This window comes from Amblyomma mixtum, chromosome 2 (assembly GCF_055824585.1).
Source record: "Amblyomma mixtum isolate Tamu chromosome 2, ASM5582458v1, whole genome shotgun sequence".
Taxonomy (NCBI): domain Eukaryota; kingdom Metazoa; phylum Arthropoda; class Arachnida; order Ixodida; family Ixodidae; genus Amblyomma; species Amblyomma mixtum.
Window position 1 is genome coordinate 72564117 of NC_143013.1, and position 24880 is coordinate 72588996.

General features: G+C 53.0%; 2 protein-coding genes and 3 pseudogenes across 2 annotated transcripts in view; all 5 read right to left on the reverse strand.

The window, feature by feature from the left end:
• Positions 1–20747, reverse strand: part of LOC149359708 (uncharacterized) — a 79381-nt gene extending 58634 nt beyond the window's left edge. Inside the window, exon 1 of the mRNA XM_089571844.1 lies at positions 20608–20747. The gene's annotated coding sequence lies outside the window, so the exon portion shown is untranslated. The remainder of the gene's footprint in view (positions 1–20607) is intronic.
• On the reverse strand, positions 151–2025 carry LOC149359711 (uncharacterized; annotated as a pseudogene).
• On the reverse strand, positions 7679–9602 carry LOC149359712 (uncharacterized; annotated as a pseudogene).
• On the reverse strand, positions 13666–16120 carry LOC149359713 (uncharacterized; annotated as a pseudogene).
• A 242-nt stretch (positions 20748–20989) lies between the features above and the next one.
• Positions 20990–22823, reverse strand: LOC149359714 (uncharacterized). Its single transcript, XM_089571850.1, has one exon. The coding sequence runs from the start codon at positions 22509–22511 to the stop codon at positions 21306–21308; it is 1206 nt and encodes a 401-aa protein (XP_089427976.1). The 5' UTR covers positions 22512–22823; the 3' UTR covers positions 20990–21305.
• Positions 22824–24880: the final 2057 nt, after the last annotated feature.

The following is a 24880-nucleotide window of genomic DNA, read 5'->3' on the forward strand; positions in this document are numbered from 1 at the left end:
GCTCGAGCTCAGCTACAATCGCTGCCACATGCAGACAGAGTTGATAGCAGAGCAGAACGTTGGGCCAGTTGGTGTCGCGGCATATTCAAGAAAGCTGCGCAGATTAAAGTTGAAAGATGTGAGTGGAAACATTGAAAGAACACACGGGCGTCGCAACCATCCTATTGTTTTATTGCTTCTATTTTATACTACTCTCGTGATTCGCTACTAAATAACGCCATCTACACAAAGCACGTATTACTATTGTAGTGAAGAAGACGAAGCGCTGCTCTCCTCTTGAGCCTTAGTCACATTATTTGGGATCCATTCAACAAAATAGCTCGAGTTCCTGTTTTGGACATTCAGCATCTGCTCGTCAACTTCACGCACACTCATGCGGCCTCTAACACAACAGCGACTGCCAGGAAACGTCCATGGTGGCGGTCACATGCAGCCATCATGTTCTTAGCATCAAACATTTGCTGCGTTAGCTCTGGCACAGTGAGCGCCCTATACTGCTGGCTGCCTCGAGATGCAAGCAGGGCGAACCCTGGCATGAAGCGCAAGCGCAGGAAGGGCAGCTGTCCAGGAACAAGTGGTCGAGATCTCCATTGGTGAGAGCGGTGAGCTTGGGGGTTTGCAAGCGAATGTCATAAAGTGCCTCATTGTCAATGCAGTAGGCTTCATCTGTGTTTTGTACCAGCTGGTGCACGTAGAGGGTGGCATTGTAGGGCTCAGCGACTGCGTCCGAAACATTTGGAGAGGGGACAACGCAGAAGGTGTTCATGATGCGATCGGGATATTCACTAATCTTTGAGATGAGGAGAGTCACCATGCCAGCCCTGGAGTCAGGAAATGAGACGTTCTTAGCGGCAGACTGGGTCTTGGCGTTTGCGTCCACCGCCACAGGTATGGAAGGGGATATAGCACCCGACGTGGCACCGGACGCGGCACTGGACTTGGCACTGGAGGATGTATCGAACGCTGCACCGGACGTGGCACCCATCACACCGACTCGCTCAGCGTTGCCCTGGTTGAATGGCTGTGGTCGCTTCGCTTCCCTGGCCTTTAAATGGTTGCCTTCGTTCTGTGACAGAGGTGGTGCCGAAGATAAGCTGCCTTCGGTGACAAGTGGAGGCGACAACGTGGAAATACTGAGGCCTTGTGCTATTATTCGCCCCTGAGGCATGGCCGAGACAGCTGCAGCTTCGGACTCACATCCCGGAGGTCCTTCTGTGACGAGGTCTGGAACAATTCGCTTGCCTTGCTCAGCCACTGAAGAAAGAAGTTCGATGGCGTGGACTGCTGTAGCTGCCTTTTGCGCTTCTGCCCTCGGTGCGACTGGTGGCAAATTTTCGCTCCTCTTTTCTGCGTCTTGCATCTCTTCAGATGCTGATGCTTCTGGCTCAGGGAGGTTAGGTCGATTCGCCATTTCCGTCGGCTCGTCCGGCGAGTGGATGCTGGGTACGGTAACAGCCGTGCGTCCACGTTGCGATCGCTGGTCATTATCGTGCAGCTTGAGTGCTTGTACCGACGCAGCAGCAGGTTCCTCGCGGTCGTTGGCACTGTCGGGTGTAAGGTCGCCAGTAGTTGGCAGCGGACTGGAGGGGCCGTTCGTCGCGGTATTAGGGTTAGGAGCCATGCCGGTCGAAACTGCATTGGACGATCGGGAATGGCGACGAGTTGCTTTCTTGTCGCCGGTGTCAGATTTCTCGCTTTTCCGCTTCTTAGGCATGTCCACAGCAGCTCACAATACGAGAGGGTAGGTCCAAATAGTAACAGTCAATGGTATTTTATCCGAGAACCTGCTAACCGTCGTTCCAGCTTCCAGCCCGAATCCGAAGAGCGTGCAGCGCGTGAAAGGCTTCTTCTGTAACGTGAGGACGCAACCGCGCGCTAAGGGACAATGGCGATGGGGACTCTTGTGGCAAAAAAAGAAGAAGAAAATGGAAGGCGCTTAAGCTTCGTCTTAAGGAGTGGAACGCGACAGCGTGCTGCAGCGCTGCCAGGGAGTCCACGGAACGCCACCATCCGTTCGGCGCGATGCCTTGCCCGTTGGAAACAGCTTTGAACGCAACGCATTCTAGAGGGGAGGAAATGTTCAGTAATTGTCTCGCACCTCGGTGGACACCCGGTAAGGAAAGGAAGGTAGGTGGGGAAGAGAAATAGAGAGAAAGAGGTGCCGTAATGGAGGAAATAAAAATTGGATTTGAGGCAAAGAAGTTGCAGCAACTGTCTAACACATCTCGGTGGACACCCGCAGCCCCGATTATAGGTCGCCGGTTCGAAATCCTGCCGCAAGTTTAGTCAGTTTATGCTGCTCGAAACGCCGAATGGTATTACACCATCTGGAACATTCTGCGGCAAACGTTGGCATGATAGACTTTTTTTCCGACGCGCGGTGCCGGCAGCTATACAACTACGATGGCGACGGCTTTTCGACCGAACGAACTGTATACGTTGGTGCGTAAACGACTGTGTGTGGGATACTGAAAAGTGCGCCATAGTACTGAGGTCGCGCTCATATTCTCAACCACAACATAGCGCATTAACAGCTGTCGTTTAATATCGCGTCATGCATTTGTTGTTTTAGAGCGTAGCTCTTTCGCGCCCGTTTCTGGGTTTCGAGGCGTCGCCGTCGCCGTTGTCCGTTGTGACCAGCAGTGGACACCTTAGTCGCGCTTTAAGCTGCGAAACCAATAGAGCGGGAGCTAGCAGAGGGCAAAATTGGTAAATTGGTTTTTGAGGAATGGAAATGGAGCACTATCTGTCTAGCCCATCTCGGTGGACATCTGAACCAGAGGGAAGGTGCATAACTGCCCTTTTGGAACAGTGGACACCTCAACCATACTTTAAGCTTAGTGGAAGGAAGGAAGGGAAAACTTTATTTACACTAATGGTTTTTCCTGCGGTTTGGGGGCATCTTCAGAGACGTCTTGGTTCTACCCCCAGGAGCCTTCTCTGTCGAAGTCGTCCGCCTCTAATCAGTAGTCGGTTGCCCTCAGTCCAGGGCTCCGCTGGCCACTGCCGCCCGTTGAGCTCGCTGTACCAGACCTTGTTGGTCTTCGCAGCGGTCGCTGGACAGCAGAGTCTCCCACTGCTCCGCACTCGCGTTTTGTATTTTGGGGACCACGTCTATGTTTTGGCAGGCCCATGTGATGTGGTATAGTGTAGGTTTTTCGTCGCACCAGGGACATTTGTTCGTGTATATCATAGGGTGCATTTTGTTTAGTATATGTAGGTTTGAGAAAGAGCCTGTTTGTAATTGTCTCCAAGTGACAGCTTCCTCTCTGCTGAGAGATTTGTGCGGTGGGGGATATCGCATTCTTCTGCCTCTATAGTTTTGTAGTATGGCCGAGTATTCCCTGGGTGCTGGCGCGAGTTCCGCGGTCTCGTCGGAAGCTCGGAAAGTAATGTATCCTCGAGCTATCCTGTCGGCCTCTCGGTTCCCTGCCACCAACGTGTGCCCCGGTACCCACACAATTTTGTGTCGGATCTTGTCGTTTTGTTCTTCCCGGTTTTTAATTCTGTTACTCGCTGCGAGGAGTATACGGAGCGCGTGACGACCTATCCTGCCATTCATGTAATTTCGGCAGGCTGTTTGAGAGTCCGTAAGTATTGTTAGTGACCGCCCGGTTCTATAGCCCTCCGCCACCGCTAGAGCAACGGCTACTTCCTCGGACTCTGCACCTGTGCAGCCTCGGAGAGACGCGCTGGTCATTTCGCGTAAAGACGAATCGACCACCGCCGCTACAGCGATTTTGGTATCTCCTCCTCTCCAAGACGCGTCTGTATACACGGTCGTGGCTTGAGGAGCGTATGTTTTCTCGATGAATTCGGCCCTCGCTTCTCTTCTGCCTCGATGGAGGTTGGGATCCATGTTTTTTGGTATTGGCGCTACCTTGAGGGTCTTGCGAAGCTCGTCGCGGTAGTTTGGGTTTATTGGGGTTTAAGGTCCCAAAGCAACTCAGGCTATGAGGGACGCCGTAGTGAAGGGCTGTGGAAATTTCGACCACCTGGGGTTCTTAAACGTGCACTGACATCGCACAGCACACGGGCCTCTAGAATTTCGAAATTCAGCCGCCGTGGCCGGGATCGAACCCGCGTCTTTCGGGCGAGCAGTAGAGCGCCGTAATCACTGAGCCACCGCGGCGGGGCTTAAGTGGCGGTAGTGACAGGTGTGCTCTGCATGCGTTGGCATTGACAACGTTGTGCCAGAAACGCGGCTCTGAAGCCATAGGCCGTCGGCGTTCGTTGTGTTCATTGATGTTGGCGTTGCCAGTGTTTTACACTCCGATCAATTTAAGGAAGGCGAGCGCGCGCGCGGCGAGGCACGCCAGCTGTGCGTAGTGACGTTATTCCCTCCTCGCGCATGCGCAGCATGGTCGTGCAAGAGCACACGAAACGGCGGAGCTGTGGGCAATGTAGCTCACGCAACAACATATGGCTACGCTCAGATGTTGCTTTCGCAATCCTCCAGGTTTAACCGGAGCTAAACCACAACCAATTTTAAGGCGAAGGCCTTTAATGCCTCATCGTCGACAGAAGGCTGTCAGCAGAAGTTTGTCAGCAGAGGTGTCGCGCTTTTGACGGGTGTCCACCGAGGTGAGACTTACTGCGTGATTTCCTTTCCTCAAATACAATTTTTATTTTCTTGATTACGGCCTCTCTTCTTTCACTCCCTTTTCCTCCCTTCCTGTAAGGTGCGGTTCAGGTCTCCACAGAGGCGACAGATAATTACTGCTCCATTTCCTTTCCTCAAAAAGCGTTGCGTTCAAAGGGCAAGGCATCACGACGAACGGGTGGTGGTGGTGGTGAAAAAATTGCTGAGGGTCAGCTTGGCTAAGCCTGGGGAATGCGAAGCATATTAGTGGCTAGGCTTGGTAATACATGGCTTTCCTTGGTTGAATACTTGGTCATTTTAATACAACCACTAGAAGCCTTCGTCGTGGGGGAAGACAACGGCATGGCTACAGCGGAACGCCGACTAACCCCGAGACGCGCGTTGGGTGAGCGCCTGGATTGCCACGGAAGCCGCGTCTGCCTGCCCGGTGGAGCGAGTGTTTCACCTACACCGAGTGTGAACGCGCGTTCGAAATGCGCGGGAATGCGCGGGTGTGACGGCTAGGGGTCCCACGGCGACGGCGCGAGGTGGAGGCCGGCTCTCTCATCCGGTATCACGTGGTGTGACGTCACGGTGTCACGTGGCGTGACGGCTATTGGTCCCACGGCGACGGCGCGAGGTGGAGGCCGGCTCTCTCATCCGATGTCACGTGGTGTGACGTCACGGTGTCACGTGGGGGTCCCACGGCGACGGCGTGAGTGGTAGCTCTATACTCCGTTTCATACATCATGTGCAACGCGGTGAAGGCTACGGAAGTAGTCCGCAGAAAAAAATAAAGAGAGGTGTATCCCTCCGCGCTGTTTTGTGGCCGTGCGGTCTAACGCGTCACTCCATCTTCCTCCCTTCCCGTTACGGCGAGGTTTAGGTGTCCACCGAGATATGACAGATATATTTCCTTTCCTCAAAAACCAATTTACCGACGAGCAAGGCGTATTTGTCCGCGTTTCAGATTGGTCCAAATTGTCGTCACGCCGCTGAGCTGGACGCCATTTTCTCAAAAGTAAAAGGGAGGCGGACAGAAAGAGTAAACACGGCGGCCAGCGGGGACAGCGAAAACGTGAAATGGAAAAAGACGACACACGCAAAATACAAAATCACAGATCTCGACCGATTCGCTCGCAATATCATCGTTTTTTGTCACGCTGATGACAAATGTATTACCCACGAAGCCTGTCGGCAATGCATTTGTTATTTTTCGCTCACCACAAGCAACGCACTATTTTCTGTCACGGATGCAGGCTGCGCAAAAAAGAGCGCTAGCTTTGACAGCGTTGCACCTGATGTATGAAACGGAGTATAGCAATATGCTTCGCATAAAACATTTTTAATACTCAGAGAGAGTTTGAGGGTCAAAAAACCCTGCTGTATGGTCGGTATCCTTAGTCCGGGCCACCGTACGACGAGGCCCCGTCTCCCGCCCGCTTTACTAGAGCCCTTTGGGACTCCAGTGTGGAGCAGTTGAGGAGGGCAGTCTCCCATGCCTCTCGGGTGGGGGTGGGAGAAGGTGAGCATTCTGAGTACATGCCCACACCATGTGAAAGATATCGCAGATCTCTCCACAATGCGGGCAGCGCCCATCTGTGTTCGGGTCGAAGTGTTTTGCTATGGCAGGACAGAGAAGAGTTCCTGTCTGCAGGCGCCACAGAATTCGCTCCTCCGCCTTACTGAGCCCCTTGGCAGGTGCCGGGTAGAGGCGGTGGCTGTCGCAATAATGAATTAGGATTTCGCGTAACCGCAGAAGTGGTTTTTGAGCTACTGAGCCAGGAGAGCTTGGATGAGGAGCCCGGTTTGTGAGTGCTCGGGCGGCCGCATCAGCGGCCTCATTGCCTCGTAGACCCTGGTGTCCAGGAGCCCAGATCACTCTTGTGCGAGTTGGATCGGCGAGAGTGCGTCTTAGAATTTGGGAGGCAAGAGGTGATATTTCCCCTGCAAGATAATGTTCACAGGCCTGGCGAGAGTCTGTGATAACCGTTCTCGATTTTGGATTGACAACGTTGTGGCAGAAACGCGGCACTGGAGCTATAGGCCTTTGGCGTTCGTTGTGTTCATTGGCGTCGGCGTTGTCAACGAACTGGCTCCCTGTGTCAGTGAACGCCCCAGTCGTGCGCTTTGAGGTATGTGGCGGAGGTGAGAGAGAGACTTGGGCTGAATACGTTAGCGCTAACAACGTTGCGGCAGACACGCGGCACTCCAGCAATAGGCCGCAGCGTTCATTGGGTGAGCAACCTCTGACGATCAACCCACCTGCCATGGTGGCAGGGTGGGCGCGCTGCCAATCCAGTGTTCGGAACGCACGCAACGTTACAGACGCTAAGCCGCGTCTAGTTGCCCAATACACCACAGCTCTCGATCTCTAACCAGGTTCAACAGTAGTTAAACCGCAGCTAATTTCTCGAAAGACCCGTAATTAAAAGCTCCATCGCTAGAATTGGTTATCTATAATGCGTTGAAAAGAATGATTTGTGTAATTGGTAGTGCTTACTAATGTCTGTGTTGCATTTAAGTTTGCATCGTCGAACCGCACGAGACGACGAGACCCGTGCCGTGGCAGAATCCTAATGTTGTTGCGACTGAAGGACATCTCATCCCTAAGAACATGCACCCCGAGCACGACGGAGAACGCAGGGCAGCCCGCGCCAAAGCCCCGCACAAGCTGTACGGCGACAGTTCTGAGGTAGCTTACGTGGACGCGGCAGCATACTTGTCGGGCTCCCACATGGTTCTCGCCGTCGCTAACAATTGGGCCCGATTACTCGCCACGGCCGGGATCGAACCCGCGTCTTTGGGGCCAGCAGCCGAGCGCCGTAACCGCTGAGCCACCGCGGTGGGGCTGCCACGTAAAGGGGAAGTGGGGGGGGGGGGGGGGGGGTTGCCCGCTTTGCATTTCTTGGCAATAATGTTTAGACCACCACCCACTGGCTCAAGCTCAGCTATAATCGCTGCCACATGCAGACAGCGCAGAGTTGATAGCAGAGCAGAACGTTGGGCCAGTTGGTGTAGCGACATATTCAAGAAAACTTTGCGCAGATTAAAGTTGAAAGATGTGAGAGGAAACATTGAAAGAACAGACGGGCGTCGCAACCATCCTATTGTTTTATTGCTTCTATTTTATACTACTCTCGTGACTCGCTACTAAATAACGCCATCTACACAAAGAACACGTATTACTATTGTAGTGAAGAAGACGAAGCGCTGCTCTCCTCTTGAGCCTTAGTCACAACACATTTTTGGGGATCCATTCAACAAAATAGCTCGAGTTCTTGTTTTGGACATTAAGCATCTGCTCGTCAACTTCACGCACACTCATGCGGCCTCTAACACAGCAGCGACTGCCAGGAAACGTCCATGGTGGCGGTCACATGCAGCCATCATGTTCTTAGCATCATACATTTGCTGCGTTAGCTCTGGCACAGTGAGCGCCCTATACTGCTGGCTGCCTCGAGATGCAAGTGGGGCGAACCCTGGCATGAAGCGCAAGCGCAGGAAGGGCAGCTGTCCAGGAACAAGTGGTCGAGATCTCCATTGGTGAGAGCGGTGAGCTTGGGGGTTTGCAAGCGAATGTCATAAAGTGCCTCATTGTCAATGCAGTAGGCTTCATCTGTGCTTTCTACCAGCTGGTGCACGTAGAGGGTGGCATTGTAGGGCTCAGCGACTGCGTCCGAAACGTTTGGAGAGGGGACAACGCAGAAGGTGTTCATGATGCGATCGGGATATTCACTAATCTTTGAGATGAGGATAGTCACCATGCCAGCCCTGGAGTCATGAAATGAGACGTTCTTAGCGGCACACTGGGTCTTGGCGTTTGCGTCCACCGCCACAGGTATGGAAGGGGACATAGCACCCGACGTGGCACCGGACGCGGCACTGGACTTGGCACTGGAGGATGTATCGAACGCTGCACCGGACGTGGCACCCATAACACCGACTCGCTCAGCGTTGCCCTGGTTGAATGGCTGTGGTCGCTTCGCTTCCCTGGCCTTTAAATGGTTGCCTTCGTTCTGTGACAGAGGTGGTGCCGAAGATAAGCTGCCTTCGGTGACAAGTGGAGGCGACAACGTGGAAATACTGAGGCCTTGTGCTATTATTCGCCCCTGAGGCACGGCCGAAACAGCTGCAGATTCGGACTCACATCCCGGAGGTCCTTCTGTGACGGGGTCTGGAACAATTCGCTTGCCTTGCTCAGCCATTGAAGAAAGAAGCTCGCTGGCGTGGACTGATGTAGCTGCCTTTTGCGCTTCTGTCCCCGGTGCGACTGGTGGCAAATTTTCGCTCCTCTTTTCTGCGTCTTGCATCTCTTCAGATGCTGATGCTTCTGGCTCAGGGAGGTTAGGTCGATTCACCATTACCGTCGGCTCGTCCGGCGAGTGGAAGCTGGGTAAGGTAACAGCCGTGCGTCCGCGTTGCGATCGCTGGTCATTATAGTGCAGCTTGAGTGCTTGTACCGACGCAGCAGCAGGTTCCTCGCGGGCTTTGGTGCCGTCCGGTGCAAGGTCGCCAGTAGTTGGCAGCGGACTGAGGGAACCGGTCATCGCGGTAGTAGGGTTAGGAGCCATGTTGGTCGAAATTGCCTTGGACGATCGGGAATGGCGACGAGTTGCTTTCATGTCGCCGGTGTCAAATTTCTCGCTTTTCGGCTTCTTAGGCACGTCCACAGCAACTCACAATGCGAGAGGGTAGGTCCAAATAGTAACAGTGAATGGTGTTTTATCCAAGAACTTTCTAACCGTCGTTCCAGCTTACAGCCCGAATCCGAAGAGCGTGCAGCGCCTGAAAGGCTTCTTCTGTAACGTGAGGACGCAACCGCGCGCTAAGGGCACTCTTGTAGCAAAAAAAAAGAAGAAAAAAAATGGAAGAAGGTTCGTCTTAAGGAGTGGAACGCGACAGCGTGCTGCAGCGCTGCCGGGGAGTCCACGGAACGCCATCGCCCGTTCTGCGCGACGCCTTGCCCGTTGGACACAGCTTCGAACGCAACGCGTTTTTGAGGGTAGGAAATGTTCAGTAATTCTCTCGCATCTCGGTGGACACCCGAACCCCGCCGTAAGGAAAGGAAGGTAGGTCGGGAAGAGAAAGAGAGAGAAAGAAGTGCCGTGATGGAGGAAACAAAAATTAGATTTGAGGACAAGAAGTTGCAGCCCGCACAAACACATTTAAAAATAGTTACTTCCCTAGAACTGTATCCGAATGGAATGCATTACCTTCTCATATTTTTCTGTCCAGCAATTTTGTAGCAGAGTTGGAACGTCATCTCTTTATTTCATGAGTTTTGTTTGTTTTGTGTTGCGATGCCTGTCTATATATTCAATTCTGATTGATTGTCTGACTTATTTTTTTTCTCTCTGTTCATATGCGTGTCATTTTTTGTATTGAAAAATGTTTGAATGTGCCCCTCCTGCTAGGGACACGCATGGTCCGCAGTATTTCAAATAAATAAACTGTCTAACACATCTCGGTGCACACCCGCAGCCCCGATTATAGGTCGCCGGTTCGAAATCCTGCCGCAAGTTTAGTCAGTTTATGCTGCTCGAAACGCTGAATGGTTGGTTGGTTTATGGGGTTTAACGTCCCAAAGCGACTAAGGCTATGAGAGACGCCGTAGTGGAGGGCTCCGGAAATTTCGACCACCTGGGGATCTTTAACGTGCACTGACATCGCACAGTACACTGGCCTCTGGAATTTCTCCTCCAAAGAAATTCAACCGCCGCGGCCGGGATCGAACCCACGTCTTTCGGGTCAGCAGCCGAGCACCGTAACCACTGAGCCACCGCGGCGGCCGAAACGCTGAATGCGTTTCACACCATCTGGAACATTCTGCGGCAAACGTTGTCATGATACTTTTCCCGACGCACGGTGCCGGCAGTTACAACTACGATGGCGATGGCTTTTCGACGGAACGAGCTTTATACGCTGCTGCGTAGACTATGTGTTCATATTTGAAAGGCTGTGCGCTAAAAAGATGTTCCCAGGAAAAAGGATTGAGACGATAGAGACGTCTCTATCCTTTTCTTTCGAACGTCTTTTTAGCGCACAGCCTTTCAAATATGAATATGTACCAACCAGCCCGTCAAAAAGCCTTACTTAGACTATGTGTGGGATACTGAAAAGAGCGCCGTAGAACTACACAGATAAGAGGGCGCGCTCATATTCTCAACCACAACATATCGCATTAACAGCTGTCGCTGAATATCGCGTTGACACGTGGTGACTGTCATGTCATTTGTTGTTTTAGAGCGCAGCTCTTTCGCGCCCGTTTCTGGGTTTCGCGGCGTCGCCGTCGACGTTGTCCGTTGTGACCAGCAGTGGACACCTTAGTCGCGCTTTAAGCTGCGAAACCAATAGAGCGGGAGCTAGCAGAGGGCAAAATTGGTAAATTGGTTTTTGAGGAATGGAAATGGCGCACTATCTGTCTAGCACATCTCGGTGGACATCTGAACCAGAGGGAAGGTGCATAACTGCCCTTTTGGAACAGTGGACACATCAACTATACTTTAAGCTTAGTGGCGGTAGTTTGGTTTATTGGGGTTTAAGGTCCCAAAGCAACTCAGGCTATGAGGGACGCCGTAGTGAAGGGCTCTGGAAATTTCGACCACCTGGGGTTCATTAACGTGCACTGACATCGCACAGCACACGGGCCTCTAGAATTTCGAAATTCAGCCGCCGTGGCCGGGATCGAACCCGCGTCTTTCGGGTGAGCAGTAGAGCGCCGTAATCACTGAGCCACCGCGGCGGGGCTTAAGTGGCGGTAGTGGTAGGTGTGCTCTGCATGCGTTGGCATTGACAACGTTGTGCCAGAAACGCGGCTCTGAAGCCATAGGCCGTCGGCGTTCGTTGTGTTCATTGATGTTGGCGTTGTCAGTGTTTTACACTCCGATCATTTTAAGGAAGGCGAGCGCGCGCGCGGCGAGGCACGCCAGCTGTGCGTAGTGACGTTATTTGCTCCTCGCGCATGCGCAGAATGGTCGTGCAAGAGCACACGAAACGGCGGAGCTGTGGGCAATGTAGCTCACGCAACAACAACAACAACATATGGCTACGCTCAGATGTTGCTTTCGCAATCCTCCAGGTTTAACCGGAGCTAAACCACAACCAATTTTAAGGCAAAGGCCTTTAATGCCTCATCGTTGTCGACAGAAGGCTGTCAGCAGAAGTTTGTCAGCAGAGGTGTCGCGTTTTTGACGGGTGTCCACCGAGGTGAGACTTACTGCGTGATTTCCTTTCCTCAAATACACTGCTCCATTTCCTTTCCTCAAAAAGCGTTGCGTTCAAAGGGCGAGGCATCGCGCCGAACGGGTGGTGGTGGTGGTGGTGAAAAACATTTGTAATACTCAGAGAGAGTTTGAGGGTAAAAAAACCCTGCTGCATGGTCGGTATCCTTAGTCCGGGACACCGCACGACGAGGCCCCGTATCGCGCCCGCTTTAATAGAGCCCTTTGGGACTCCAGTTTGGAGCAGTTGAGGAGGGCAGTCTCCCATGCCTCTCGGGTGGGGGTGGGGGAAGGGGGAAGGTGAGGATTCTGAGTACATGCGCACACCATGTGAAAGATATCGCAGATCTCTCCACAGTGCGAGGCAGCGCCCATCTGTGTTCGGGTCGAAGTGTTTTGCTATGGCAGGACAGAGAAGAGTTCCTGTCTGCAGGCGCCACAGAATTCGCTCCTCCGCCTTACTGAGCCCCTTGGCAGGTGCCGGGTAGAGGCGGTGGCTGTACGCAATAATGAATTAGGATTTCGCGGAACCGCAGAAGTGGTTTTTGAGCTACTGAGCCAGGAGAGCTTGGATGAGGAGCCCGGTGTGTGAGTGCTCCGGCGGCCGCATCAGCGGCCTCATTGCCTCGTAGACCCTGGTGGCCAAGAGCCCAGATCACTTTTGTGCGAGTTGGATCGGCGAGAGCGCGTCTTAGAACTTGGGAGGCAAGAGGTGATAATTTCCCTGCAAGATAATGTTCACAGGCCCGGCGAGAGTCTGTGATAACCGTTCTCGATTTTGGATTGACAACGTTGTGGCAGAAACGCGACACTGGAGCTATAGGCCTTCGGCGTTCGTTGTGTTCATTGGCGCCGGCGTTGTCAACGAACTGGCCCCCTGTGTCAGTGGGCGCCAGTTGCGTTTTGAGGTATGTGGCGGTGGTGAGAGAGAGATTTGGTCTGAATACGTTAGCGCTGACACCGTTTGCGGCAGACACGCGGCACTGCAGCAATAGGCCGCAGCGTTCATTGGGTGAACAGCCTCTGGCGATCAACCCACCTGCCAAGGTGGCAGTGTGGGCGCGCTGCCTATCCAGTGTTCGGAACGCACGCAACGTTGCAGACGCTAAGCAGCGTCTAGTTGCCCAATACACCACAGCTCTCGATCTCTAACCAGGTTCAACAGTAGTTAAACCGCAGCTAATTTTTCGAAAGACCCGTAATTCAAAAGCTCCATCGCTAGAATTTGTTATCTATAATGCGTTGAAAAGAATGATTTGTGTAATTGGTAGTGCTTACTAATGTATGTGTCAAATTTAAGTTTGCATCGTCGAACCACATGAGACGAGACCCGTGCTGTGGCAGAATCCTAATGTTCTGCTGTTGCGACTGAAGGACATCCCATCCCTAAGAACATGCACCCCTAGCACGACGGAGAACGCAGGGCAGCCCGCGCCAAAGCCCTGCACAAGCTGTACGGCGACAGTTCTGAGGTAGCTTACGTGGACGCGGCAGCATACTTGTCGGGTTCCCGCATGGTCCTCGCCGTCGCTGACAATTGGGCCCGATTACTCGCAGCGGCCGGGATCGAACCCGCGTCTTTGGGGCCAGCAGCCGAGCGCCGTAACGGGTGAGCCGCCGCGGCGGGGCTGCACTTAAAGGGGGGGGGGGGAGTTTGCCCCCTCTGCATTTCTTGGCAATAATGTTTACACCACCACCCACTGGCTCGAGCTCAGCTACAATCGCTGCCACATGCAGACAGAGCAGAGTTGATAGCAGAGCAGAACGTTGGACCATTTGGTGTCGCGGCATATTCAAGGAAACTTTGCGCAGATTAAAGTTGAAAGATGTGAGAGGAAACATTGAAAGAACAGACTGGCGTCGGAACCATCCTATTGTTTTATTGCTTCTATTTTATACTACTCTCGTGATTCGCTACTAAATAACGCCATCTACACAAAGAACACGTATTACGATTGTAGTGAAGAAGACGAAGCGCTGCTCTCCTCTTGAGCCTTAGTCACAACACATTTTTGGGGATCCATTCAACAAAATAGCTCGAGTTCCTGTTTTGAACATTCAGCATCTGCTCGTCAACTTCACGCACACTCATGCGGCCTGTAACACAGCAGCGACTGCCAGGAAACCTCCATGGTGGCGGTCACATGCAGCCATCGTGTTCTTAGCATCAAACATTTGCTGCGTTAGCTCTGGCACAGTGAGCGCCCTATACTGCTGGCTGCCTCGAGATGCAAGTGGGGCGAACCCTGGCATGAAGCGCAAGCGCAGGAAGGGCAGCTGTCCAGGAACAAGTGGTCGAGATCTCCATTGGTGAGAGCGGTGAGCTTGGGGGTTTGCAAGCGAATATCATAAAGTGCCTCATTGTCAATGCAGTAGGCTTCATCTGTGCTTTCTACCAGCTGGTGCACGTAGAGGGTGGCATTGTAGGGCTCAGCGACTGCGTCCGAAACGTTTGGAGAGGGGACAACGCAGACGGTGTTCATGATGCGATCGGGATATTCACTAATCTTTGAGATGAGGAGAGTCACCATGCCAGCCCTGGAGTCAGGAAATGAGACGTTCTTAGCGGCAGACTGGGTCTTGGCGTTTGCGTCCACCGCCACAGGCATGGAAGGGGATATAGCACCCGACGTGGCACCGGACGCGGCACTGGACTTGGCACTGGAGGATGTATCGAACGCTGCACCGGACGTGGCACCCATCACACCGACTCGCTCAGCGTTGCCCTGATTGAATGGCTGTGGTCGCTTCGCTTCCCTGACCTTTAAATGGTTGCCTTCGTTCTGTGACAGAGGTGGTGCCGAAGATAAGCTGCCTTCGGTGACAAGTGGAGGCGACAACGTGGAAATACTGAGGCCTTGTGCTATTATTCGCCCCTGAGGCATGGCCGAGACAGCTGCAGATTCTGACTCACATCCCGGAGGTCCTTCTGTGACGGGGTCTGGAACAATTCTCTTGCCTCTCTCAGCCACTGAAGAAAGAAGTTCGATGGCGTGGACTGGTGTAGCTGCCTTTCGCGCTTCTGTCCCCGGTGCGACTGGTGGTAAATTTTCGCTCCTCTTTTCTGCGTCTTGCATCTCTTCAGATGCTGATGCTTCTGGCTCAGGGAGGTGAGGTCGCCTCGCCATTACCGTCGGCTCGTCCGGCGAGTGGATGCTGGCTACGGTAACAGCCGTGCGTCCGCGTTGCGATCGCTGGTCGTTATCGTGCAGCTCGAGTGCTTGTACCGACGCAGCAGCAGGTTCCTCGCGGGCGTTGGTGCCGTCCGGTGCAAGGTCGCCAGTAGTCGGCAGCGGACTGGAGGGGCCGTTCGTCGCGGTATTAGGGTTAGGAGCCATGCCGGTCGAAGCTGCATTGGACGATCGGGAATGGCGACGAGTTGCTTTCATGTCGCCGGTATCAGATTTCTCGCTTTTCGGCTGCTTAGGCACGTCCACAGCAGCTCACAATGCGAGAGGGTAGGTCCAAATAGTAACAGTGAATGGTATTTTATCCAAGAACTTTCTAACCGTCGTTCCAGCTTACAGCTCGAATCCGAAGAGCGTGCAGCGCGTGAAAGGCTTCTTCTGTAACGTGAGGACGCAACCACGCGGTAAGGGCACTCTTGTAGCAAAAAAAAAAGAAGAAAAAAAATGGAAGAAGGTTCGTCTTAAGGAGTGGAACGCGACAGCGTGCTGCAGCGCTGCCGGGGAGTCCACGGAACGCCATCGCCCGTTCTGCGCGACGCCTTGCCCGTTGGACACAGCTTCGAACGCAACGCGTTTTTGAGGGTAGGAAATGTTCAGTAATTGGCTCGCATCTCGGTGGATACCCGAACCCCGCCGTAAGGAAAGGAAGGTAGGTCGGGAAGAGAAAGAGAGAGAAAGAAGTGCCGTGATGGAGGAAACAAAATATAGATTTGAGGACAAGAAGTTGCAGCCCGCACAAACACATTTAAAAATAGTTACTTCCCTAGAACTGTATCCGAATGGAATGCATTACCTTCTCATATTTTTCTGTCCAGCAATTTTGTAGCAGAGTTGGAACGTCATCTCTTTATTTCATGAGTTTTGTTTGTTTTGTGTTGCGATGCCTGTCTATATATTCAATTCTGATTGATTGTCTGACTTATTTTTTTTCTCTCTGTTCATATGCGTGTCATTTTTTGTATTGAAAAATGTTTGAATGTGCCCCTCCTGCTAGGGCCACGCATGGTCCGCAGTATTTCAAATAAAAAAACTGTCTAACACGTCTCGGTGCACACCCGCAGCCCCGATTATAGGTCGCCGGTTCGAAATCCTGCCGCAAGTTTAGTCAGTTTATGCTGCTCGAAACGCTGAATGGTTGGTTGGTTTATGGGGTTTAACGTCCCAAAGCGACTAAGGCTATGAGAGACGCCGTAGTGGAGGGCTTCGGAAATTTAGACCACCTGGGGTTCTTTAACGTGCACTGACATCGCACAGTACACGGGCCTCTGGAATTTCTCCTCCAAAGAAATTCAACCGCCGCGGCCGCGATCGAACCCACGTCTTTCGGGTCAGCAGCCGAGCACCATAACCACTGAGCCACCGCGGCGGCCGAAACGCTGAATGCGTTTCACACCATCTGGAACATTCTGCGGCAAACGTTGTCATGATACTTTTCCCGACGCACGGTGCCGGCAGTTACAACTACGATGCCGATGGCTTTTCGACGGAACGAGCTCTATACGCTGTTGCGTAGACTATGTGTTCATATTTGAAAGGCTGTGCGCTAAAAAGATGTTCCCAGGAAAAAGGATTGAGACGATAGAGACGTCTCTATCCTTTTCTTGCGAACGTCTTTTTAGCGCACAGCCTTTCAAATATGAATATGTACCAACCAGCCCGTCAAAAAGCCTTACTTAGACTATGTGTGGGATACTGAAAAAGAGCGCCGTAGAACTACACAGATAAGAGGCCGCGCTCATATTCTCAACCACAACATATCGCATTAACAGCTGTCGCTGAATATCGCATTGACACGTGGTGACTGTCATGTCATTTGTTGTTTTAGAGCGCAGCTCTTTCGCGCCCGTTTCTGGGTTTCGCGGCGTCGCCGTCGACGTTGTCCGTTGTGACCAGCAGTGGACACCTTAGTCGCGCTTTAAACTGCGAAACCAATAGAGCGGGAGCTAGCTGAGGGCAAAATTGGTAAATTGGTTTTTGAGGAATGGAAATGGCGCACTATCTGTCTAGCACATCTCGGTGGACATCTGAACCAGAGGGAAGGTGCATAACTGCCCTTTTGGAACAGTGGACACATCAACTATACTTTAAGCTTAGTGGCGGTAGTTTGGTTTATTGGGGTTTAAGGTCCCAAAGCAACTCAGGCTATGAGGGACGCCGTAGTGAAGGGCTCTGGAAATTTCGACCACCTGGGGTTCATTAACGTGCACTGACATCGCACAGCACACGGGCCTCTAGAATTTCGAAATTCAGCCGCCGTGGCCGGGATCGAACCCGCGTCTTTCGGGCGAGCAGTAGAGCACCGTAATCACTGAGCCACCGCGGCGGTTCTTAACTGGAGGTCATCCACCGGAAAGTCATCAAGCGGGCTCTCGACCTCCCGGTCACCACGTCCAACCAGCGACTTCTGGCCTTGGGCGTGGTGAACACATTTCGGGAGCTTCGAGAGGCCCACTTAGTCAACCAATACACGCGTCTTGCACAGACCACGTCCGGTCGGCGCCTCTTGGACCGGCTACACATCAAACATGACTACCATACTGAGGAAAGGGAGAGAGTGCCAGAACCCTGGAGACGCGCCCTCCGGGTCCGACCCCTTCCCCGCAACATGTCCAGAGAAGACCATAGCGGTCGTCGCCAGGCGCGCGCGGAAGCGTTGGCGCGATACTATGGTAACCAAGAACATGTGTATTACGTAGACGTTGCCGGCCCACACCACGGGGTGTGGTACACGGCCGCAGTCGTACACAACACAAACACAGTCAACGGGCTCACTTTCAAAGCCTACAGCGCAACACACGCGGAGGAGATTGCCATTGCTCTTGCTCTCACTACTCCCAAGTCGAAACACATCATCACCGAGTCGCGAGGGGCCTGTCGGAACTGCGAGTTGGGCTGGGCTCCCCCGCTTGCCTGGCGCATACTGGAATATAGCTGTCGATCTAAAGATCCAACTCCACGCAACCTTATTTGGGCCCCCGGTCACCAGGGACTCCAGGGAAACGAACAGGCCGATCAGGCCGCCCGCGCACTCTCTCCCCGGGCTATCTCCCTGTCCTTGGAAGGGTACTCCCAATCAGACAATCTGGCCATTACATTCAAACAAATCACCGATTACTACAAGGAGGAGCACCGGCGCTACCCGGCCCCTTGTAAGGGTCTGGATCGCGCTGACGAGCGTCTCCTCATCAAAATTCTTACTAACACTGTACTGTGCCCGGCGGTGCTTAAACATTTCAATACATCCTTTGATGGCGCGTGCCAGTTCTGTGGGGAGGTGGCTGACACCTTCCACATGGTTTGGGCGTGTCAGTCAAACCCATCTATCCCCCCCAACCCCACCAGAGAGGACTGGGAGGCGGCCCTGCTCGGCTGTCAGGACCTAAAGACCCAAAAGGCCTTGGTTCACCGGACGCGGGCGGCGTTGCTTGCCAATGGGGCCCCGGAATAAGGGCTCCACCTAGTATTGTTAGGGGAAAGGGCCAATAGGGCCTACCCCAATCACCTCTCTGTAAATATTTATTGTATTATAAATGTTTTTCACCACCACCTTAAGTGGCGGTAGTGACAGGTGTGCTCTGCATGCGCTGGCATTGACAACGTTGTGCCAGAAACGCGGCTCTGAAGCCATAGACCGTCGGCGTTCGTTCTGTTCATTGATGTTGGCGTTGTCAGTGTTTTACACTCCGATCCATTTAAGGAAGGCGAGCGCGCGCGGCGAGGCACGCCAGCCAGCGTCTAGGTGGCTTTGCGCCAGCTGTGCGTAGTGACGTTATTTGCTCCTCGCGCATGCGCAGAATGGTCGTGCAAGAGCACACGAAACGGCGGAGCTGTGGGCAATGTAGCTCACGCAACAACAACATATGGCTACGCTCAGATGTTTCTTTCGCAATCCTCCAGGTTTAACCGGAGCTAAACCACAACCAATTTTAAGGCGAAGGCCTTTAATGCCTCATCGTTGCCGTCAGAAGGCGGTCAGCAGAAGTTTGTCAGCAGAGGTGTCGCGCTTTTGACGGGTGTCCACCGAGGTGAGACTTACTGCGTGATTTCCTTTCCTCAAATACAATTTTTATTTTCTTGATTACGGCCTCTCTTTCTTCTTTCACTCCCACTTCCTCCCTTCCTGTAAGGTGCGGTTCAGGTGTCCTCCTAGATGACAGATAATTACTTCTCCATTTCCTTTCCTCAAAAAGCGTTGCGTTCAAAGGGCAAGGCATCACGCCGAACGGGTGGTGAAGGTGGTGAAAAACATTTTTAATACTCAGAGAGAGTTTGAGGGTCAAAAAACCCTGCTGCATGGTCGGTATCCTTAGTCCGGGACACCGCACGACGAGGCCCCGTCTCGCGCCCGCTTTAATAGAGCCCTTTGGGACTCCAGTTTGGAGCAGTTGAGGAGGGCAGTCTCCCATGCTTCTCGGGTGGGGGTGGAGGAAGGGGGAAGGTGAGGATTCTGAGTACATGCCCACACCATGTGAAAGATATCGCAGATCTCTCCACAGTGCGGGCAGCGCCCATCTGTGTTCGGGTCGAAGTGTTTTGCTATGGCAGGACAGAGAAGAGTTCCTGTCTGCAGGCGCCACAGAATTCGCTCCTCCGCCTTACTGAGCCCCTTGGCAGATGTCGGGTAGAGGCGGTGGCTGTCGCAATAATGAATTAGGATTTCGCGCAACCGCAGAAGTGGTTTTTGAGCTACTGAGCCAGGAGAGCTTGGATGAGGAGCCCGGTGTGTGAGTGCTCGGGCGGCCGCATCAGCGGCCTCATTGCCTCGTAGACCCTGGTGGCCTGGAGCCCAGATCACTTTTGTGCGAGTTGGATCGGCGAGAGCGCGTCTTAGAATTTGGAAGGCAAGAGGTGATATTTCCCCTGCAAGATAATGTTCACATGCCCGGCGAGAGTCTGTGATAACCGTTCTCGATTTTGGATTGACAACGTTGTGGCAGAAACGCGGCACTGGAGCTATAGGCCTTCGGCGTTCGTTGTGTTCATTGGCGTCGGCGTTGTCAACGAACTGGCTCCCTGTGTCAGTGGGCGCCAGTTGCGTTTTGAGGTATGTGGCGGTGGTGAGAGAGAGATTTGGGCTGAATACGTTAGCGCTGACACCGTTTGCGGGACACACGCGGCACTGCAGCAATAGGCCGCAGCGTTCATTGGGTGAACAGCCTCTGGCGATCAACCCACCTGCCAAGGTGGCAGGGTGGGCGCGCTGCCTATCCAGTGTTCGGAACGCACGCAACGTTGCAGACGCTAAGCCGCGTCTAGTTGCCCAATACACCACAGCTCTCGATCTCTAACCAGGTTCAACAGTAAAACCGCAGCTAATTTTTCGAAAGACCCGAAATTCAAAAGCTCCATCGCTAGAATTTGATATCTATAATGCGTTGAAAAGAATGATTTGTGTAATTGGTAGTGCTTACTAATGTATGTGTCACATTTAAGTTTGCATCGTCGAACCACATGAGACGAGACCCGTGCTGTGGCAGAATCCTAATGTTCTGCTGTTGCGACTGAAGGACATCCCATCCCTAAGAACATGCACCCCTAGCACGACGGAGAACGCAGGGCAGCCCGCGCCAAAGCCCTGCACAAGCTGTATGGCGACAGTTCTGAGGTAGCTTACGTTGACGCGGCAGCATACTTGTCGGGTTCCCGCATGGTCCTCGCCGTCGCTGACAATTGGGCCCGATTACTCGCCGCGGCCGGGATCGAACCCGCGTCTTTGGGGCCAGCAGCCGAGCGCCGTAACCGCTGAGCCGCCGCGCGGGACTGCCACTTAAAGGGGGGGGGGGGGGGAGGGGGGAGTTTGCCCCCTCTGCATTTCTTGGCAATGATGTTTACACCACCACCCACTGGCTCGAGCTCAGCTACAATCGCTGCCACATGCAGACAGAGTTGATAGCAGAGCAGAACGTTGGGCCAGTTGGTGTCGCGGCATATTCAAGAAAGCTGCGCAGATTAAAGTTGAAAGATGTGAGTGGAAACATTGAAAGAACACACGGGCGTCGCAACCATACTATTGTTTTATTGCTTCTATTTTATACTACTCTCGTGATTCGCTACTAAATAACGCCATCTACACAAAGCACGTATTACTATTGTAGTGAAGAAGACGAAGCGCTGCTCTCCTCTTGAGCCTTAGTCACATTATTTGGGATCCATTCAACAAAATAGCTCGAGTTCCTGTTTTGGACATTCAGCATCTGCTCGTCAACTTCACGCACACTCATGCGGCCTCTAACACAACAGCGACTGCCAGGAAACGTCCATGGTGGCGGTCACATGCAGCCATCATGTTCTTAGCATCAAACATTTGCTGCGTTAGCTATGGCACAGTGAGCGCCCTATACTGCTGGCTGCCTCGAGATGCAAGTGGGGCGAACCCTGGCATGAAGCGCAAGCGCAGGAAGGGCAGCTGTCCAGGAACAAGTGGTCGAGATCTCCATTGGTGAGAGCGGTGAGCTTGGGGGTTTGCAAGCGAATGTCATAAAGTGCCTCATTGTCAATGCAGTAGTTTTCATCTGTGCTTTCTACCAGCTGGTGCACGTAGAGGGTGGCATTGTAGGGCTCAGCGACTGCGTCCGAAAGATTTGGAGAGGGGACAACGCAGAAGGTGTTCATGATGCCATCGGGATATTCACTAATCTTTGAGATGAGGAGAGTCACCATGCCAGCCCTGGAGTCAGGAAATGAGACGTTCTTAGCGGCAGACTGGGTCTTGGCGTTTGCGTCCACCGCCACAGGTATGGAAGGGGATATAGCACCCGACGTGGCACCGGACGCGGCACTGGACTTGGCACTGGAGGATGTATCGAACGCTGCAACGGACGTGGCACCCATCACACCGACTCGCTCAGCGTTGCCCTGGTTGAATGGCTGTGGTCGCTTCGCTTCCCTGGCCTTTAAATGGTTGCCTTCGTTCTGTGACAGAGGTGGTGCCGAAGATAAGCTGCCTTCGGTGACAAGTGGTGGCGACAACGTGGAAATACTGAGGCCTTGTGCTATTATTCGCCCCTGAGGCACGGCCGAGACAGCTGCAGATTTGGACTCACATCCCGGAGGTCCTTCTGTGACGGGGTCTGGAACAATTCGCTTGCCTTGCTCAGCCACTGAAGAAAGAAGTTCGATGGCGTGGACTGACGTAGCTGCCTTTTGCGCTTCTGTCCCCGGTGCGACTGGTGGTAAATTTTCGCTCCTGTTTTCTGCGTCTTGCATCTCTTCAGATGCTGATGCTTCTGGCTCAGGGAGGTTAGGTCGATTCGCCATTACCGTCGGCTCGTCCGGCGAGTGGATGCTGGGTACGGTAACAGCCGTGCGTCCGCGTTGCGATCGCTGGTCATTATCCTGCAGCTTGAGTGCTTGTACCGACGCAGCAGCAGGTTCCTCGCGGGCGTTGGCGCTGTCCGGTGCAAGGTCGCCAGTAGTCGGCAGCGGACTGGAGGGGCCGTTCGTCGCGGTATTAGGGTTAGGAGCCATGGCGGTCGAAACTGCATTGGACGATCGGGAATGGCTACGAGTTGCTTTCATGTCGCCGGTGTCAGATTTCTCGCTTTTCCGCTTCTTAGGTATGTCCACAGCAGCTCACAATACGAGAGGGTAGGTCCAAATAGTAACAGTGAATAGTATTTAATCCAAGTACTTTTCTAACCGTCGTTCCAGCTTATAGCCCGAACGCGAAGAGCGTGCAGCGCGTGAAAGGCTTCTTCTTCTGTAACGTGAGGACGCAACCGCGCGCTAAGGGACAATGACGATGGGGACTGTTGTGGCAAAAAAAAAGAAGAAAAAAATGGAAGACGCTTAAGCTTCGTCTTAAGGAGTGGAACGCGACAGCATGCTACAGCGCTGCCAGGGAGTCCACAGAACGCCATCGCCTGGGCGTTCAGCGCGACGCCTTGCCCGTTGGAAACAGCTTCGAACGCAACGCATTTTTTGAGGGGAGGAAATGTTCAGTAATTTGTCACATCTCGGTGGACACCCGAACCCCGCCGTAAGGAAAGGAAGGTAGGTCGGGAAGAGAAAGAGAGAGAAAGAACTGCCGTGATGGAGGAAACAAAAATTAGATTTGAGGACAAAAAGTTGCAGCAACTGTCTAACACATCTCGGTGGACACCCACAGCCCCGATTATAGGTCGCCGGTTCGCTTTCCTGCCGCAAGTTTAGTCAGTTTATGCTGCTCGAAACGCTGAATGGTATTACACCATCTGGAACATTCTGCGGCAAACGTTGGCATGATACTTTTCCCGACGCACGGTGCCGGCAGCTACAACTATAATGCCGATGGCTTTTCGACGGAACGAGCTGTATACGCTGGTGCGTAGACTATGTGTTCATATTTGAAAGGCTGTGCGCTAAAAAGACGTTCCCAGGAAAAAGCATAGAGACGTCGCTATCGTCTCTATCCTCTTTCCTGGGGACGTCTTTTTAGCGCACAGCCTTTGAAATAGGAATATGTACCAACCAGCCCGTCAAAAAGCCTTATTCAGACTATGTGTGGGATACTGAAAAGAGCGCCGTAGAACTACACAGATAAGAGGCCGCGCTCATATTCTCAACCACGACATACCGCATTAACAGCTGTCGCTGAATATCGCGTTGACACGTGGTGACCGTCATGTCATTTGTTGTTTTAGAGCGCAGCTCTTTCGCGCCCGTTTCTGGGTTTCGAGGCGTCGCCGTCGCCGTTGTCCGTTGTGACCAGCAGTGGACACCTTAGTCGCGCTTTAAGCTGCGAAACCAATAGAGCGGGAGCTAGCAGAGGGCAAAATTGGTAAATTGGTTTTTGAGGAATGGAAATGGCGCACTATCTGTCTAGCACAACTCGGTGGACATCTGAACCAGAGGGAAGGTGCATAACTGCCCTTTTGGAACAGTGGACACCTCAACCATACTTTAAGCTCAGTGGCGGTAGTTTGGGTTTATTGGGGTTTAAGGTCCCAAAGCAACTCAGGCTATGAGGGACGCCGTAGTGAAGGGCTGTGGAAATTTCGACCACCTGGGGTTCTTAAACGTGCACTGACATCGCGCAGTACACGGGCCTCTAGAATTTCGAAATTCAGCCGCCGTGGCCGGGATCGAACCCGCGTCTTTCGGGTGAGCAGTAGAGCGCCGTAATCACTGAGCCACCGCGGCGGGGCTTAAGTAGCGGTAGTGACAGGTGTGCTCTGCATGCGTTGGCATTGACAACATTGTGCCAGAAACGCGGCTCTGAAGCCATAGGCCGTCGGCGTTCGTTGTGTTCATTGATGTTGGCGTTGCCAGTGTTTTACACTCCGATCAATTTAAGGAAGGCGAGCGCGCGCGCGGCGAGGCACGCCAGCTGTGCGTAGTGACGTTATTCCCTCCTCGCGCATGCGCAGAATGGTCGTGCAAGAGCACACGAAACGGCGGAGCTGTGGGCAATGTAGCTCACGCAACAACATATGGCTACGCTCAGATGTTGCTTTCGCAATCCTCCAGGTTTAACCGGAGCTAAACCACAGCCAATTTTAAGGCGAAGGCCTTTAATGCCTCATCGTCGACAGAAGGCGGTCAGCAGAAGTTTGTCAGCAGAGGTGTCGCGCTTTTGACGGGTGTCCACCGAGGTGAGACTTACTGCGTGATTTCCTTTCCTGAAATACAATTTTTATTTTCTTGATTACGACCTCTCTTCTTTCACTCCCTTTTCCTCCCTTCCTGTAAGGTGCGGTTCAGGTCTCCACAGAGGTGACAGATAATTACTGCTCCGTTTCCTTTCCTCAAAAAGCGTTGCGTTCAAAGGGCAAGGCATCACGCCGAACGGGTGGTGGTGGTGGTGGTGGTGAAAAAATTGCTGAGGCTCAGCTTGGCTAAGCCTGAGGAATGCGAAGTATATTAGTGGCTAGGCTTGGTAATACATGGCTTTCCTTGGTTGAATACTT